At 42.5% G+C, this 19,959-nt stretch overlaps 1 protein-coding gene across 4 annotated transcripts; it reads left to right on the top strand.

Moving 5' to 3' along the window:
• The first annotated feature begins 302 nt into the window (after positions 1-302).
• On the top strand, positions 303-19,389 carry LOC140213643 (uncharacterized). Of its 4 annotated transcripts, none has more exons than XR_011890562.1 (3): positions 303-412; positions 3,411-3,467; positions 6,046-7,318. XR_011890562.1 is itself a non-coding variant. In XM_072284893.1 (3 exons), exon 3 carries the CDS (start codon positions 17,336-17,338, stop codon positions 18,251-18,253), a length of 918 nt encoding a protein of 305 aa, XP_072140994.1. In that variant the 5' UTR covers positions 303-412; positions 3,411-3,467; positions 17,075-17,335; the 3' UTR covers positions 18,254-19,389. The 4 variants fall into 4 exon arrangements, 3 of the variants coding, with proteins under 3 accessions (XP_072140994.1, XP_072140992.1, XP_072140993.1); XM_072284893.1 differs by lacking the exon at positions 6,046-7,318 and adding an exon at positions 17,075-19,389; XM_072284891.1 differs by lacking the exon at positions 6,046-7,318 and adding an exon at positions 17,042-19,389.
• The last annotated feature ends 570 nt before the right edge of the window (positions 19,390-19,959 follow it).

Raw genomic sequence — 19,959 nt, 5'->3', positions numbered from 1 at the left:
CCAACATGGCTGGCCAAGGATTTTATCAACGTTCTTGGTATGTCTAAGAACGTTGGATTTTATGGCCTCCCGATCCAAAGGGAATAATCTATCAACCATGTAGTTTGCACCAATATAATGAGAAACTCTATGCTATGAACATCTACAATAATTATTGTATGAAACTCCATGAGTCACGCTGTATTTCGGCTCATGTTTGGCTACGCCGCACTCTTTGCGCATGTTAAAGGAATTGAGCCGAATCGACATCGGCACCTTCCGCGCGTTGTTTCCCCCCCCCCCCCCCCACCACCCCTCTTTTATGTTAAATTTGGCGTGCTGTATCGTGTTTTTCGGCGCGCGATTTGGTGTGCCGGTTGCTTCTGCAGTCTGCAAGACCAATGCTCCCTACCTCGTGTGGAAAATGACAAGCGTGAGTATCGGTAGAGGCGGTAGTGCTGAACGCAACACCATCTCGCCTGAGAGCAAGGCCAGTTAGTATTCTCTGCCAGCGATCTCCATCCGCGAGATAAAGGATGTCGCCTCGTCTCGTGATACCACACAGAGGTCGCTCACCATGATTGCAGTTGAAAGGAGCTGCTCTCGAGGCGCTGAAAAAGGTGACAAATTCCCAGAGAATGCATATCAAACTTAGACGCATTTACCGCAAATGTAACGGAAAAACTATTATGCAAGTTGATGGTACGCTTTTACTCATGTTAGGGGAAAATGGGAAAGGGAAAGCGGAGTTAAGTTAAATCCTTACACACCTTCCGAGCAAAAAAGAATCGGTTGCCGACAGTGCTTAGCAAAAGCGTTGAATTTCAATAAAGCCAAATTTTGACTTAACGAAGTGTCGATTTTACTGACCTCTCTTTCTCGGTGTTTAACTGTATCGTCATTCAATGGCACCTGTTACGACACTTATTTATCAGCTATTTAAGTTTTGAAGGAAGTGTTGAAAATTAATTTGCTGATTTCGTCCCTTCGTTGGTGCAACTACAGTGCTGGCAGTTCTGCAGCTTGCAGTGGAGTATATTCCTCTAGTGACGTGTGTGAAAACTAGTCTTGACTTGAGATGCATGCTCTGATAGCTGCCCTGTGCAAAATGTTAACATGCAAGGAGATATAGAACTCCCCTGGGGAGAGGTGCAAAATAAGGCCATGGCCATTGTGAAAACAAATTGCATTTACAAGTAAATCAATTATAGTACTGTGAGAGAGTTCATGGTGGACGCTGTCCCTGTCCTTAGTTTTCTTCTTGGAGTTGATGTTTGTGTTTGCACAAGAAGAAGCAAAAATCTTCAGTATCTTCTGCCCCCGAAAAGGCATGTAGTTTCAGACTGCTGAGTCGATAAAACCTCAATTAGAGAAATTGCTGGACATGTCTGCATGTTACTGAGCTGTTTGAAAGGTTAATTCAACAGATTTTTATGCTCTGATCATGTCCTTAATGTACCTCTGTGCTCTGCCCACTCTTCCATAACTGTCATGATGTTTAATCTTGATAAACAAGCACAAGCTCCATCGTTTAGTTTGTTCAAAGCTTGAGCTTGAACACTTACATGGTGTGCAGAATGGTGGCTCGGCAGGTGCTCTCACTGACATCTTTTCCAAAATTGGTCAAGAAACTGTGCCATAACGCCATCTTCTGTCACTGTGGATTTTGGAACTGAAATGTCAATCTCATCTTTCCGATAGAGAAAGGCTTGTGAGTCGTTTACCGGTAGGGAAATGGGCTGGTGTAAGTACTTCCATTTTCTCTGGTGACAAGGACATTTAAGTGAAAGGCCTGCATTTCATTACTGCCTTTACCTTATACAACACCGTCCCAAATTCCTGAGGCATCAGCTTCACCTTGCTAAGAAGCTTCTGGAGGCTGGAACTGCAGTTCTTAGCATCCTTTCCCAAAAGCCTCCCTACCATGCTGCCTTTTTTGAAATAAGCATCCACTCAAACCTCCTTTGAGTGCAGTAGCATTGAAATTTACTGTTGGAAAATGCACTTGTTTGATGAGAGCTGCATTCAATTTCTTACACTGCTGGCCAACGAAATGCTGACATTGGAACTGTGATCCTCTTAGGCAATGCAGCATGACTGTAGAGTTGGTTCAAAAAGGATGCATCAATTTATTTGCAAATGCTTTGAGGGAGCTAATCATGAACTTCACCAACCTGGCTCCTAGCAATGTGCCAAGAAAGTAACAGTCTTGGTAGCAGGATCTTCTTTATATTTGCTACTCTTGATTAGACAAGCACGGACATGTGCTCGTTTCCAAAATACCTGAAAAATACGTAGGCTCCATTAGCTCTTTAGCTGGCATAACAAACCATGTGCAGTTGAACAGATAAATTCCTGGCTCAGCATTCACCTTTTGGTTTCGGGCCTCTGTGCTTGAAAAAGTTATAGGCTGCCCAACGGGCCCGCGACGCGGCGGAGAGGCTCGGCCTCTCTGTCCCGATATGGGAGCGGCCCGCTGCGTGCTAGTGCGTGCCCTAAACGACCCTAATAAAGTTTTTCATCCATCCATCCATCAGCGTTCACCCAACAAGGGACAGCCTGAGCAGGAGTATGATGCAGCTCTGAGCACCAGTTTCCTTACTTTCTACAGTTTTTGCAGCTCACTGTCTCAACCAATCTTCAATTGCCACAGCTCTTTAAAAGTAGCTTCACTTGAATACTGAAAGGTGCAGACATTCCAACGGGGTCATATATTTCTGATACAGTCTGCAGGAACCCAAGTGCAGATCTTGAGGAAACTGTCAAAACTTGTGTCACAGGGTCCTATATGGTTCCGAGCAAGAATGGCGATTTCCTCACCAGCAGCAGTGAGTTCATGCTGAGACTACGATGGCTATTTCCTCAGCTGTATACCCGTCGACTCAGTCGGGGCGTTAACTTATCTATAGAGTTGTCGTGCTTCTCCCTGTGTTGCAGGTCTTATGTGGAGGCCACGTACATGGAAATATTCAGCTAATAACCTGGCTGTCGCTTGTAGTAGACCTTACACAGACACCATGTGTTGCCACAGAATTACATTTAGCATGAATAGATTTTTCGTGATCCCAAAGGGCTGTCTGGTTATTCTCAACTTACTGGAAAGTATCTTTGTCTTGATATGCATCTGCAGAAAGGCTTTTAAAGTGATAGCTTTCTTTGCCTCTGCCCCTACTTTGCGATTTGTCAGGTTCTGGCCACTTATGGTCTGCTTGGGTCACTAGATGTCTCTAGTTGTATCTAGAAATAAAATGAATGAATAAAAACATTTCGTTGGTTTAAAACTGTGGCTCCCAGCTCCAGAAGCTCAATGCTCTACCCATTAAACCATGGATGCATGCTTGAAAAAGTGGAATTAAACTCAAGCAAGTCAGCATTTGCGTAGGAACATAGGAACCTTTTATCTATAAAACTTAAGTGCGCGTATCTTCCAGGTGGTGATGAAGAAAGAAGTTGCGGTATGCAGTTGTGCCTGAAATCGTGCTGATATGGTAAGTTTTTTTTGTTACAATTCTAATAATAACAGTTGTAAAGCTGTGCTTCTTGGCCAATATCCCGTAGTGGGTATGATTCATTCTTTGGCAACAAGAAATTCCCTGCACGTCTCTCATTATGCTGTTGTGCTGTAGCACGTTTCTGCAAGGTCAAGGTTAAGCACTTTGTATGTTATGACTAAAGCAGCTTTCATACTGTATAAATGTACTGCTTTCTCTGCAAGGTATATCATGGTGGTCATGGGGCACGTTCGTCACTGAAATTTGTAGCGAGTCTCTTGTAATGCGCAAGCTACCGCTTATAAAGACATCAACCTAAGGTTTCATCTGCCAATAACTTTTTTAAATATGAGCTGTCAAAAAGGAGTTTGATTAATCGAAAAATGTATAAGAGGAGTAACCAAGTCAGTTGGAAGATTAGGTCCTTTTTCTAAGCATTTGTTCAGTGAAACGAGTCAGGTCCTTGTGCTGACTCGCTATGTACGACAGTGTGATGTGGAATGTAATGAATCCTAGACATGGTGCACCACTTCTTTCTTGTCTGCATTCAGCAGGGCATGTCCTCATATGAGTTTTAGTAATTGGGCCATATTCCGCAACGAAATCCCTACTAAGCTATATTTTCTTCCCCTCAGAGATGCAGTCACTTTAAAGCTTCTCTTTGATTGCTGTCTAGCTACTCGTGCTCATCTTTCCATGAGAAGGCTACCTCATGGAAAGACCACAGGCAAATCCAATGCTGCTTTGAAACAGTTGGACTGATAAAAGCAATGAGTTTTTCTAGACTGTCCTCTTCTGTCGCAATTCCCATGCTCTCAAATTCCCAGAACTTCTGCAGAATCTTGTATGTCAACTCAACGGAGGCACTTGCCATAGTACACTAGCCTGTGTGACTATGTTTACCACTTATCTGAGGAATAGTGGTCTTGAAACATCCACCTAAAGGACAAGCCAAGTGCAACAGAGTCTGTAATGGAGCAAAGTTTTACTTCTGCTTCTATGAACTTCGTCCACTGACATTCCAGGTAAAATCAGCTTGTCAAGGATGTGGTGCCATCTCTCCTCTCTATTTCTACACTGTGTCTGCAAATGCATTACATTGCAAGTGAAGGAAATTTCAGTGGCTGGGATGAAGTACTCCAGACTGTGGGAATGACTACGCTGACTGAGTTCTGGGATTCTGCGCAGCCTTGAAAGTGATCCTGTTTGCAGGAATTGCGTAAAGTGATCTTGCCGACCTCTTTGTATGCAAGCGTTTTGGAGATGTCATCACATATGAAGTTGCGCTGGCTGCCGCTATCTGCGGTGCCTCGGATGTAAGCACAATTTGTATCTTCCGTAATCAGGTAAAACGGTTGAAGCAGAACTGCTTCATAGCTTGTGTGAGAGCTTGCAGGAAGACTCTTAGTGGCGACTGTACTTGAAATACTTGGATCTCCAGGCTGCTTTGGTTTCCACGTTGGGTGATAGAAGATGCGTGTCCTTCTTTACATTTTCTACGTTGTATGCCTCTACAGCAGTTGTGGGCACGGTGTTCTTGTGGGGTACAATGAAGGCAACAGTCTTCAGAGGAGTGCTTCTTCATTTTCTTTTCTCTGGTGATGCTACAGGTGCAAGCTACATTATGATGGTTTGATGAAGCACAGGCAATGCACACATTGCTATTTACTTTCAAAGAAAAGTACGAAGCTGTTGCTGTTGGTGGCTGTAATGTCAGAGTAGCTTTCACTCCAGGGTGGGAGTGTCTCTTTTCATTGCTTTCACAGAGTTGGCTTCACTGGCAAATTTCAAATTCCACGCAAAGGTACATCATAAACCTTGAAAGTCATCGTCTGTCCAAATGATACTGCCACTTTCACGTTCGTCATTGGAAGGTGCTTTGCCACTGGCCATTCGTGCGTTGGATCCAATAACAGTGTCAGTCGGCAGAGCCCTGAACAGGTTGTTTGTCATCATCGTGCTGTATGTTTTGGAGCTAACCTCAATATCTTCCAATGCTTGTAAGTGGCACTGGACTAAGTGGTGCAACTTCCTCAGGCCCTAGATATCACTCAAGCAAACAAAGGTAAGTAGTGCTTGTAAGGAACCCGTCTGCTCTTGAACTGTGAGATGCATGTAACCGATGTGACTGGTGAGGATGTCAATGGTGGCATACAGCACGGTTTAGTAGCCTGGAGGCCTTCAGTTGCTGCCATGGCTGCGCCGCTCGATAGATTGTGTAGGTAATAAAATATGTCGTCCTTTGTGAGACCTTTGTTGTGAACTGATGCATTAAGCTGCTCCCAGCATCCAGGCCATTGACAGATTTTACCACTGAATGTTTGTCACTGGAATTTTAGGAGCTTGATGATCTGTTGAGAACAGGAAGCTTGCTTTGTTCATGCTGCCTCCTTAGCAAAACTGAAACCAAAGCCTAATGTGTGCTATCGTCATCATCCTGCAATTCAACAGAGTGGCCATTACCACAGATACAGCCACTGCTGTCGGTCCTCCAATGTTGTTTTCACTGTTCTCACATTTCTCTCCGGCGGAGGTTACAATGTACTGCCTCCATGTGGTCTTGTTTGTCCTGCAGTTCTGTAATCCTCATACAAGTGTCACATGAAGCTTGCTCAAGGAGACTGTCGAATCCAAAAGAAGGATGGAGTAACGTTCGGTGGCACATTGTGTAGCATAGTTGTTGACGACGCCACTTTGTAAATATTTTACTATGCGCATACTCAACTGCAGACACATGCTTTATGTGTTAGTGAGGACCTTCCTTGTAACCCTGCATGAACGGAAGAGCAGATTCCATGGTTGTAATTTTGATGGCTTTCAAATAATCCAAGCAGCACTTATGAGCTAAGAGTTCGTTTTAGTCACGCACGTGGTAGGGCATGATATTCGTTGCACACACTTATTGAAACATATTTTTTTCGCTCTCTTGAAGAGCCCCAAACACAGAAACGTCCGTTTCTGGCAGAAATTATATTTGTTATTTTATTTATTTCTTTGAAAAGTACTTTACAAGGAGCCTACATGAGGAATTGAGTAAGAGGGCATAGAACAAAGTAAGGACATGAAAAGTGGCAATCTCATCACAGTATGAACTTAAAAAAAATAAAAACACCAACCAGATGCACAGCCTAAAAATTACAGAAACATATTAGTGACATACAGCTGTGTATCAGAACAATGAAAAACAACTCGGTTAGTTTGTAACAAATGTATTACAGTGCAAGGAAAAATAAAAAATAAAACCGAACAGTGAGTATGATAGCATGTTGTTAACAAGGGTTAAGCGAATTGAGCGAGTGCCTGAATTTATCACTGTAAGTTTCCGTAACTATGTTATCGGTGAGGCTGTTCCAGAGACGAATGGCACGTGGAATTGCAGATGAGTTGAATGCTTCAGTTTTACCGTAGGTGCGCATGAAGGTAAAATGATTGTGTAATTTGTGTGACCTGTGTGGTGACGTTTCTAGGCATAGGGAGCATTTGTTAGTGTAGTGGGTGTACTTATGAAATAAAGACAAAAGGGCTATGTTGCGACGATTACTTAGCAGCTGAAGTGAAAGGTGAAGTTTTGAGTTATGCTAAAATTGTACTCATAATTCTGGGAAATGAAATGTGCAGCTGTATTTTGTATTGATTGAAACATGTTAACATGTGATTGAGAAGCACTGGCAGAGTACTTATATACTATGTATATTTATGTACATATGATTTATTTATACCTTGTCATATTGCCGTTATGAGTGTGTATAATTACTTCCATGGATCCGAACTAGCCCTGAGCTAGGGATTCAGATATCTTGTACAATATTTCCTGTGTACTTTTCTTATTTTGAATAAACTTTCCTATATCATAATGCAAGAAGTCCAGGAGACATTTGTTTATCGATTTACGCCTAGATATTTTAATGATGAGGCCCAAGATAATGAGACATTTCTGATACAGTTGGAATTGTTTGAGTCAGAGCATTTGTGGCTGAAGGACATTGCTTTACATTTTGGTGAATTTAGTCATTAGCCAAGTGTCACACCAATTAGTAATTTGGTGAAAATCGTTTTGAAGGATCAGGTGGTCATCAGAGCTGTTGATAGGACGATAGATAATGCAGTCGGCAAATATGCTCATGCATGATGAGAAGTCGTTGGGTAGGCCATTAATGTATATTAGAAAGAGTAAGAGACCAAGAAGACTTCTTTGAGGTACATTAGAAGAAACTTCTAAAAGGGGTGAGAAGAAGCTGTTAGCGAAAGTAAACTGCTGCCTGTTTGAAAGAAAATTCTGAAGCCAGGATAAACGGTGAATCAAGTTTGAATGGTGATAATTTCAAAAGTAGGTGACAATGGACTATGCGGTCATAAGCTTTAGAAAAGTCCTGAAAGACGCAGTCAGCTTGAAGGCTTGAGGCCATGTTAAAGTGTAAATCTGTCGTAAATTCAAGCAGTTGCATTTTGCATAATCTAACCGAAAGAAAGAAAGATTGACGTAGGTTTGACACTGTGCCAGAAGTGCTGGGTGCTGTGCAAATCAGCTTTTTGCCGGTGCTAAGATCTGCGCCAGAAGGTCAAATGGCTGTTCCATCACTGCACAAGGTACTTTACATTTTCTTGTCAAGGCAGCATAAACTGTTCTCCACTGCTTCAAGTGTACTCTAGCACTCCAAATGGAACCCTAAAGGACTGCTTCATGGTTTCAATTTAAAGTTGTAGTGAATGGATGGATTTCGCAAGCAATAAATGACTCGTAAGAACAGTCGGTGCTATTGCCGGAGGGGTGTGCTATTGCCGGAGGGGTGTGCCATATCATCGAATGAATGCTGCTGCAGGACGCCGTGAAGGATTTATTGGCTTTGCTGTTGATCTTGAACAAGAACATATCTTTCGGGTAACTGCCGGTCAAGTATTCAGGAAGTATATGCTATTGTTGGCCTTGCAGCATATTGTGTGTCCAGCCATTCCTTACCACATACACCTGATTCCAATGCTGTGGGTGCACGTTAATGGCATATGGGGGAAGCTCAAGGTTTTTCTGCACACTGGAGATAGACATACGGCGCTGATTTGACGCTACGCCCCATTTGCACTCTATTCGTGGATTGGTGCACCCTTTCAAGGCCTTGGCGACAGCATGCTCCCTGTTGGTGCTCTTGACCTTCTGGCACAAAGTTAAGCTCGCCATCGAGGGCAGCGCAGTCGACTTTTGTCCCTTGACCTTAAGGTCCCCTTTTCAACCATGGCAATTGGTGATGTGGTCTTTGTCACCGTCCCTGTGGGCAAAGTCTCCTCTCATACTAGGCGTGCTATCACTCTAGCACCCTGACCAGTCCACAGGTCCTGGGAACGAGATGCTTCCTGATCCATCGGAGCCACATGTCCATATTTCAGAGCAGTCATTGGCCAGAGGTGCGGCCATTCACCTCACACTCAGTAACATGTCGCAGAAGGAAGCCAAAACCACCAACACAGCTGATGTCATCTTTGTTGAAGACCTGCCCATTCGGTTGAAGTCCTGCTGTCAGACAGGCTAGAGACCACAGGTTTTGGCGCAGACACATCTGTCCCCTGAAAAACTTGCACCTCTATTTTACCCACGACATATGGTGCTCCGGTCATTTTTTTATTAATGTCACAGCTTCTAATCAGCAATCTCCCTTTATTTCACATTGGAACATGGACATTGCAGCAGCATGCAATGTCCCTGATCAATATTACCCCTGATCCGTCAGGGGTAATGGTGCGAACATGCATCACATCTCTGAGCAGATGGTTTCGCTGTTTGAATGATGCGTCAGCACAGCAGATTGCTGTTTGGTGTCCAGGATTTCCTGCCACACTCTGACAACTGCAAAGGAATAATCGTCTGTGAAATGTTCGACCATACCGAAACAGCCAGTTCTTATGTCGCACAAGCAGTTGCTGAGTATTTGGTTGATTTTATTTTCTCTTCTTTTCAACTATGATTTACTCGCTGTTTCATGTGCTTAACCTGGCTGCCTAGCTCAGCACACAAGCGGCAACGCTTATGCAGGCTGGAACACGTATGAATTGAAGTGAATAAAAATATATTATTATTATTATTATTATTGTTGTTGTTGTTGTTGTTGTTGTTGTTATTATTATTATTATTATTATTATTATTATTATTATTATTATTATTATTATTGCATTTGACTGGAGCAGCTCGCTAGAGAAATACGAAGCTTGATGTAAGCTTCGTGGGCACCAAATTGTTGACAGCAAATTCCAACATTGCTGTTCTGTATAATACACTTTCCCTGCCATAACTAATAAAGGAAATGTTTATGGGTGAAACGTCATACAAAATTGTGTGTGCTGAACTTGCTGGCATTCTTTTTCCACAATATTTGCACATAGACGCGGGGCACCTCTGCATTGTGAGAGCAGTAGGCCCCTTCAACCCTGCATAGCATGTGGCATTCATTCTGCAATGTTTTATGTAGTTGCAAGAAGCAAACTGCAGTTTAAGCATAAAAGCAGAAAGCAGCTACAGCATCCTTTAGAGAAGATGGCTTGCAACACTCCGAGGTTGCATGAAACAAATGACCCTGCACGGCAGCCAAGCAAGCTGGACTTGGTGGCATTCTCGCATTATTGTCACTCACAAGGCAGCAGTGTCACTATAGCTTCTCATCGATAATAGCAGCGCTTCACATTTGGCATGGACAGATTGCTTAGTAAGAACCTTTGTCACTTTCCTGCATTGTGTCTTAGCAGCAAGTTGTTAACGCTGCTGCTGAACTGAACTGTTAACGTGCTGTGGCTATGACCCCTGTGCCTGCTTGGGATTGGCCTCTGAATAGAGGACGTAGCAATATATCATTTCGCTTTTTCATAACAGCCAGAACAATTTGACTAAACTCATTGCATTTATGTTACTTTCAGGGCCATTCAGGTTTTATAGAATGGAGTGGGCAAAATTCACAAGCAAAATCGAAATGCATCATAGGTTACCAAAGTTGGTTAAAGGATATACAACTATTAAGCAACAGTGGTACAATAAAAAAAACTAGCCTGTACTAACATGTGACTAGTTCAAGTAAAGGTGATTATATAGCGTGGTCTTCAATGTGGTGGCATCTTGAATGGAGACGGTGCAGACAGGCAGGTGGTTCCATTCTTTAGCAGTTTTGGGAAGAAAAGGTTCAGAGTAAACGTTAGTTCTCCATAAAAGAATGCCAACTTTTAGACTGTGGTCAACGCATCGTGACGTTGGAGCGATAAAATTAACTGTTTAAGATTCTCATTGAAATAATTGAGTTTGTGAAATGCACATAAACGGAAAGCATGGCACATCACACCAACGTCAGGAAGATCTAATATTTTATTTATCAGTGTAATACTAACTCTCCGGGAGTATTTAGAAGCTATAAAATGTGCCAAGTGGTTTTGTACTTTTTTCAACAGCAGTGGCAAGCAAGTTATATGCGGATACGATACAGGGCATCCATGCTCATGTCTGGAACGCACAAGGGTTCTGTACAATAACAATTTTAATGATGCAAGGGCAAGGTAAAAGCTGCTATGGAGAAAATGAGAGTACAGTTGGCATTCTTAGCAATGTGACTGATGCGCGTTTGCCAGGAAAAGTTTTTACAAATTTGCACACCTAGATACTTGCGCGTACTCACGAAAGTAAAGGGGCTGCAGGTAAAGAAATAAGTAAACGGTTCCTGGTGCCTCCTAATTTCTGTAACTCGCATGGCTTTGTGTTTATTACTATTTAGTTTCATTAACCAATGCTCACACCTACAGGCAGCGGTGGATCCAGGTGCCTACATTGGCACCTACACTGCACAACTAACCACATGTCTGCCCCCAAATGGTCATGATTTGTACTCAATTGCATCCCTTAGTGGCTTTTTCTTTGACATCTTGCAGACAACCATGTGACCAATAATTTATTGACGTCAGTGGGCGTGGTGAAACCTTGTAATAGCACTAAAAGCTAAAAACTGTAAGGAGACAGAAAATGGAGGTACAAATCGCACTTAACCTCTTCACTGGCAAATTAATGTAAGCAGGAAAGCAAACATTTTCAACATTTCATTTGAAATGGTTTCAGAAGTGCATAAAAAAATCATAAAATTTTCATTTTCAATCTATACAAGTAAGTGTCCAAAATGTAAACATTAGTTGAGAGCATGGTAAAAACAAAGGAAACAATTGTACCCTTGCAGGCACAAGAAAACATTGCATTTCATGCACAAAACTCTCTCGACTCTCCTTTGAAATTGTCGTTTCTGCATCGCATTGCATTTTCAATTTGACGAAATTCTGGGAAGTGGTCAAAACGATTTTCTTGTGTCGCCGTCAGGCAGCCAGGCTGGCCTCGTCTCTGGAGCTGCTGGTCAGCTTTCGTACTTTTATTCACTGGTACCATTTGGTTTGGGTTATATATGGGTAATGTTTTGGCTACATCGTTCTTGAAAGACAGGAGAGACCTCACCTCTTTTTGTTGTCGGAAAGCTGCTGCTTCACGACGGTATTCAACCCATGCATTGCAGACAGCATTGTCGACAAAATCTGTGAGCATCCTAACGGCCCATTTCCTAGAGTTGACCTTCACATTAGCATATGAAATTTACCTTTCGATGAGGTCCACTCTCCTCATCAATAGGCTATAATACAACACACTTACCAGGTGCGGTACGTATTTTTTTTCATCCTTTGACCAGTACTTGCATAGGGTCTATTCTGACAGCACTGGCAAAGGAATTTACACCGTTATCTTTCCGTTTGACCAGACACACATTTATGTCCTCACACATGAGAGAGGTCGATTCTCCATGGCTTACTTTGCTGTTCATTGGGAAGGTTTACAGCAGCGCTTTCAGTGTGGTTTAGATTGACTTTTCTAGGCATGAACTTTTTCTGTTGGAGTAAGCAATCAAAAAATCTTTAATGTGGTAAAATATTGATTCGTGAAAATATGTGACCTCTGTGCAGGTGCCTTCACAAGCTGCATTAACACTGCTCCTCCTAGGCCACTGGCTTTCATGTGATTAGCAAGGACGGTACCTTTCCCAGTGTATATAAAAAAATCAAGCACTAACCCATCTGGGGAGGTAAAAGCAAAATTCGTGAGATAACATGCTATGAAACATGGAAAAAACATACCATATCTACACACCCACAACTTCTTCCCACAAACGTGGACCCGCTTTGAACACGTCTGATAAACGCAAATTTTTGCTCTCAGTGCGTTGGAACTTTGTTATGTGATTCACAAAGGACAGTGCCATAAAGTTTACCCGCTGTATATTATATACAAAAAATATTGCGAAAATTATGAATGCTTACGCGTTGGTCGCTGCGCGAGTTTGTCACCGCCAATTTGTTTTATATCAGCTGCTGAAGGTAACTTATGCTGCCCTCTTTTGGAGCATCAGTAAAGCACAGTCCGTGTGACAAAAGGCGGGAGTTTGAATCACACTGAACATACTTTAGGTTTACTGGTACTGAAACGTGACTCGTACCAGCACGCACTCCCAACACAGCAGTGCGGAGTAAGGGAGCACGTGTCTGAGTAAAGGAGGGAAGCATGGAACCTTGAGGAATACTGGATATTGTATTGAAAAAGCCTTGAAAAAGAGAAAAGCTTGCAACACAGAGACCTTGAATGCCAAATACAAACAAGAATTCACAGTAGCAGAGCTCCAAACAGCATTAAATAAATAGAAAGATGGTGCTTGGCCCAGAAGGAATAGGCAATGTCGTCAACCATCCTTCCAGACTACACTCTTATTATACTTCTGGAACTTTTTAACAACTTTTAGACCTCTGGACAGTTTCCTGAGTGCTGGAATACAGTAGTAATTGTTCCTGATCTGAAATAAGGCATAAACTCAACCTGCCATCTAGCCACTAACCAGTAGCTCTACAAGCTGTGTCTGCAAAATCCTCAATGGACACAGATGGCTCTGGCCCATCCATTGCATTGCATTTCTAGGAAACAACAGACGATGTGCAGCATCCAGTAAAGATTGATTCTTTGCACGGAGGTTCAATGTTGCACCGGATATGCTCAACTTCAAAATGACTGCCCCCATGGGAAGCATTGGTTATTGACCACTTGGTTTTAATACAAAAAGAAAAGACAGAATTGCTGTAACTTCGTCCTCAGGTGGAAACGATTTCAAACTGGCCTCAACTGACTCTGTTCAAGCATGGGTTTTCTCTCTCGCCTCTGATGGTAAAGACGACAGTGTGGATGACATAAACTGCACATATATGATCAAAACTTGACACCACAAATCGTTGTCTACCGCTTCAGTTACCTCTTACTGGGTCTCCTCAAATGAACCTCCAACTAGATGATGGCGCTGGCATGGCGGAGCGCTTACTTCAGTTCTTTGACAAAGATCTCATTGACTGCGAGACTGGCCACTTTGCTGTGCAGTTTCTCTGTGTACACCCTTCCAAGGCTAGTCTAAGAAGAGCTTGGAAGCTGGTCGGCAGCAAGGAAATGCTTATTTTTTCTTGCACTTGCCATTTTACAAGGCGTCTTGCAGATATTGAGGCACTGGACAACGAGCACCTAAATCCGATAGTTGGAAAGCTGTGGCTTGTCTTGACCAGACTTGTGGTCACGTTTCAGGTGCTCTGTATGCGAAAATTTGCCGTGTTGGTCCATGAAAGCCTTTGTTTCAAAGGAAGACTATCTTGGAAGCAGTACATGCCCCGGAAATGCATTAGTTCTGGCATAAAATGTTTCATCCAGCAGCTACATGTGTAATACTTTGTACACAGGAATATATTCTATCTGCAAAATGGAGAACAAGCCATGGGAACTTGGCTCGTTGTGTCGCTGCTGGAAAAAGGCTATTGTGTTACAATGGACTAAACAATGCAACTGAATGCTGCACACGAATGGAACAAGAAACATACAGCTATTACACGCAAAGGGTTCAGCCATTTCGTACTAGTTCTGTCATATATAAAGAATATTGGCATATATATGTATTGGTTATATAGTTCTGTCACATATATAAAAATTGGTGTTAACCTTAGCATAGCGAAGTAGTCTCCAAATGAAAACCATTCGGATTTCTCAGAAATAAAGCTGTCAATGACAAGTTTGTCCTGGTTTATGGATAAAGCTCAGGACCAATGCCTTTGTTGGGCCAATTGTGACGTAAAAATTTCTATACAGACGACAGTAACATAGATATTTTGTTGCAATGTATTAGGTGTGTAATTATTAGGTGAAGTATATCAAGTATGTCACCAAGGTATTTGTAATGAGGAAGGGAAACCCTTGGAATGTATTTACTTTAATTTTATGTATTTCATGCATCGTTAGTGCAGTGTGCTGTTACTAATGACTGTACAACTTCTTGATTTGTACCTATACGAAAGTGAGATCAACCCCTAAATGTGCAAAATCATCGTCCTGTCTCAATGACCTAACTTTGCCACAAAATGTTAGAGCACATGATCTGTCGCCACCTTAAACAATACCTAGATAAAGATAACATGCTGTCTCAAGTCCAACATGGTTTTATGGAAGGCTTTTCCTGTCACTCAGCTTATTACCTCATATCATGACTTAGCAGTTAATAACAGGAAGCAAATAGAGGCAATATTTTTAGATTTTGCCAATGCATTTCATTAGGCGCCTGAACATAAAGCTCCATATAAGCTGTGCGCAGTCGAAATAGACACCAAATCTTTGCATTTTATCAGAGCCTATCTCGAAAACCATGTTCAGTACGTCAGTCTGTACTCATGTTTGAAGCATTTCTTTTCACATCAGGTGTACCACAGGGGTCATTCTTGGGACCTTTTCTGTTCCTGATAATCAATGACAGCAAATATGGTTGATTCTGATGTAAAATAGCACTTTTTGTAGATTTATTGTACACAGTAGTTAAATCACAAGCCGATGAAACTAAGCTCAGCGATAAACTTGATAAAATTTGCCACCAGTGTGAAGAGTGGGAAATGAGCTTGAACATTAATAAGTGCTGTGTTATAAAGATAAGCAGCAAGGAGACACCTTTACACTTTCCATATTTTATTGCCAACAACACCTAACAATGTTTCTACTTATTAATAAGTACCTCGGGGTAATTACAACACATTGAGGTGGGACGAGCATATTGAAAACATTTGCGTCAGCACTCAGAAGTTTATGGACCTTAGTTGCAATTTCACAGGAGCCCCTGTACAGGTAAATGTATAGGGGCGTTCACTACGCTGTCACACCTAGCCTTAAATATGCATAAGCTTTGCGGAATACACATGCCAAAAAATATTGTTAACGTAGAATGAGTACAGCAAATAGTAGTTCGGTCCATCTGCAAGTTCTACAGAAAATCTGATAGTTAGTGGCAGATGCTGAGTACTCTCTACTTGAATAGCTACAGTGCAGATGTGCCAAACAGGCTACAACTCTTGCATTTACCACACTACAAAGTCCAACATTATGAAGTCATTTTTTCCTGTGTCCTGCTTCTCACATGAACATTCATCAATGCAACGGTACAATGACAAAGGACCTACATGCAGTGGCGTAGTTAGGTCGTCTGGCACCCGAGGCCCTTAGCTCTTCTGTCAACCCCCCCCGGGTGTAGTCGAGGAAGGCGAGGATATCGACAATTTTCGGGTGTCTTCAGACGTATATGACATCCCCCCCCTCTACTGGCCCCATGCATCTGGGGCCCACAGCCCCCCGACTCCCCCCTTTGCTACGCCACTGCCTACATGCTGTGACTAATACTTATAGAAAGTAATTTTTTTCTCAGACAAAGAATGGAATGAATCGGCTAAGAGGTTGAAAGTAGATATGTAGTCATAGTTGTGATTTGTATTGTTTTCCAATGTTTGTGTTTTTTGTCCCTTGTTTTCATTTTCTTCATATTCTTTCCTCCTTTCCTGCCAACTCAAATGATTTAGCAGCATTTACAAATAAATTTCAGAAATGTAGCTGTCTACCACAACAGACAATATAGTGAAACCTAATTCTCGCAGGATCGAATCCCGGCCACAGCGAGTGCATTTCTATGTGGGCGAAGTGCAAAAACACCAGGGTATCTAGATTTAGGTGCACATTAAAGAACCCCAGGTGGTCTAAATTTCCAGTTCCCCACTACAGTGTGCCTCATAATTGGATTGTGCTTTTAGCACATAAAGCTCCATAATTGAATTCTTTTTAAAAGTGAAGCCTAGTTCAGTACGAAGTTCTGCTTTTCTTAATTTTGTCTTCAGGCCCATGATGGCATTACTGAATGGGCTATTGCACTTGACTGCAAGGGCAGCTTGCACCAATGCCATGCTCCTAGTCTTCTCACCATATCTTACAGTTAAAAGATGTTTTAAGTAAAAATGTGCAAATTTTATAAACGTAACCATGAAGCAATCATAAAAATATATTTTCCAAATCAACATGGTTGACCTGCTGAGCTCTGATTTGATCTGCCCAGACATTGAATGAAGAAAAGGCTGATGTTTAGCAATAGTGTCTATGCTTTTGTTTCTTTGGCATTTTGTAGTTACATTTTTATGTTCAAGTGAAAAACTTTACTCAGGTAACCTCTCTTGTTTTCTTGATGCAGCATTGAGGCATTCCAACTGTACAACAAATGCAGATGGTGCAGTTAGGTGAAGGATACCACCACCATTGTAACTCCTGTGCCTGGATAAGCTGACCTGAAGGGCTCACCAGGATCCACAAAGGCCAGCATCTGTTTGAATTTCATTTGTGCCATCAGAGCTTCTCGTGAACATTCAAGCTGAAGCGACACCTCCACACTCGCACAGACAAACATGTATTTCAGTGCCCTTCATACCCTCAGAGCTTCTCACACGAAGTTAACCTAAACGAACACCTGTGCATCCACACAGGCGAGATGTCATTTCATTGCAATTTATGCCCTCTGAGCTTCACGGTGAAGTCTATGCTAAAAAATCACCTGCACATCCACACAGATGAGAGGTCATTTCAATGCGCTCAGTGCCCTCAAAGGTTCAAACGAAAGTGTGCTCTGAACCAACATCTGCGCACCCACACAGGCGAGAGACCATTTGAGTGCCCTGCATGCCCTCACAGCTTCGCACAAAAGGTTCATCTGAAGAACCATCTGCGCACCCACACAGGCGAGAGACCATTTGAGTGCCCTGCATGCCCTCACAGCTTCTCACAAGAGGTTCATCTGAAGAACCATCTGTGCACCCACACAGGCGAGAGACCATTTAAATGCCGTGCATGCCCTCAAAGCTTCTCACTAAAGCATACGCTGAACCAACACCTGCGCACTCACACAGGCGAGAGACCATATCACTGCCTTGCATGCCCTCAGAGCTTTACACAAAAGAGTAATCTGAACAGACACCTGCGCATCCACACAGGAGAGAAGCCATTTCAGTGCCCTTCGTGCCCTCGGAGATTCTCACGAAAGAATCGTCTAGACCAGCACCTGCACACCCACTCAGGCGAGAGGCAATATCAGTGCGCTGCATGCCCTCAAAGCTTCTCACATAAGTTTAATCTTAATCGACACCTACGCATCCACGCAGGAGAGAAGCCATTTCAGTGCCCTGCATGCCCTCAAAGCTTTTCACAAAAGACTCATCTTAACCAACACGTGCGCACCCACACAGGCGAGAAGCCATTTCAGTGCCCTTCATGCCCTCAAAGCTTCTCACAAAAGAGTAGTCTGAACAGACACATGCGCACCCACACAGGCGAGATGCCATATCAGTGCTGTTTGTGCCCTCAAAGCTTCTTACAGAAGTCGACATTGAAGGTTCATCTGCACTTCCACTAATGTGAGAGGCTGTTTCAGAGCCGTTGATCTCTGAGAACTTCTCATGGAAGTCTGCATTGACCGACACCCACGCATCCACACAGGTGGGTGGCCATTTCAGTGTTGTGCGTGCCCTCAGCAATCCTCAAAAGTCCTGAATGAAGGATCACCTGTGCATCCACTCAGCGAGAGGCCGTGTCAGTGCTCTTCATGTCCTCAGAAATACTTGTGGAAGTTCGCATTGAACTTAAGTTCCACTAACCTGAGAGGCTGTTTCAGTGCCCTTCATGTCCCGAGAATTTATTGTGGAAGTCTGCACTGAACTGACACCCGCTCGGCCACACAAAGTCCGTCGTGAAGGCTAACCTGTGCATCCACTCAGCGAGAAGCTGCGTCAGTGCTCTTCGTGTCCTCAGAGGTACTTGCGGACGTTTGCACTGAACTGACACATGCACAGCCCACTTAAGCAAGAAGCTGTTTTAGTGCTACTTATACGGTCAAACCTTTGGACATAAAAGCCACTTAATAGGCACCTTCCGACTACAAGTGCATCTGATACGTGCTGTGTAGCAGCGCTTAGTTGTGTGTACTTCTCATTGTTCCTTCTTGCTTTTCATGTTTTCCTTAGATTTTTCGTAGAAGCTTAGCATGTATGTACGCCTGTAGTTCTATACATGCACGAATCATTGGAAGTCTTTTCACTTTTCATTATTATGATGTTTAAGTTCTTTATTGTCTTGTATACAGGCACTTCTTTGCTGTGTTGAAGCGTTTAACTGCTCATTACTAAATGAGTTGTGTGAGTTTATTTCAGCGCACTAAATAAAATTGTGATTGGGTTTTGTTAATTATTGATGTTTCAATACTTGCACTGATAGCATGTAATGTTTCAATTGATTCGCATTTATTGAGCTGAATGCTTCAAGAGAATGTAGGGGCTATTTACTATTGCCATGTAATGCAGTTAAAACAACATTTTCTCAAGAATTGAAATTATTTTGCATTTTGCATATACGGGCTTTTTTGATTCCTACTATGTTTCAACTGGTTTCAGTGATACTAAATGCACTGGTAAAAAATTTTCTTGCTCGTAATGATCCGTGCAAACCTTTGAGAACCTTGAAGACTGCCTCATAATAAAACATTGTTTCCATGAATTGACGGCCCTTTAATTTTCATATATGCTTAACCCTTTCACTATCGTTTTTTTCCCTAGATAATATAAAACAAACACAATGATTTATTTTCGGTTATTTAGTAGCTAAGATATGACACGGACATTGACACATGCACTCTTAGTATGGTCTTCACACTCCCGTTTTTGTTTTCTATATCCTGCTTATGGCTTATTCTGGCGTGTGCACTTCTTCAGTAGCATTGCCATGTCAGGGTTAAAAAAAGACCCTTCTATAAATATACAAACGGTGGAAAAAACACAAGAGTGGTGACCTTGTGCTATGGCGTGAGTATTTAATGTGCAGTCACCGTTGGTTTGGGTGCCACCTCTTCCATTACTTATGCACTCTTCCCGCAGTGCAATGACGCCCATCAAGGAGCATGTTCTACAGCACGCTAGCAAGAACCCAGAGAAAAGCCAGAGACATGAGAAATATGCTTCTAGAGAGACAAGAGATGGCAGAATTACCTCAGATCTTGCCAGCTTCATGTTACTGCGCACATTTGAATGGAGAGTGGAGATCATATGGGTATATCAGTGACATGGTAGG

The sequence above is a fragment of the Dermacentor andersoni genome, chromosome 10, assembly GCF_023375885.2.
Source record: "Dermacentor andersoni chromosome 10, qqDerAnde1_hic_scaffold, whole genome shotgun sequence".
Lineage (NCBI taxonomy): Eukaryota > Metazoa > Arthropoda > Arachnida > Ixodida > Ixodidae > Dermacentor > Dermacentor andersoni.
This window is presented reverse-complemented; position numbering and strand designations above follow the sequence as displayed.

Coding starts and splice junctions, on each gene's coding strand:
- LOC140213643 (XM_072284893.1), top strand. CDS start 17,336: ATGTCATTTCATTGCAATTTATGCCCTCTGAGCTTCACGGTGAAGTCT.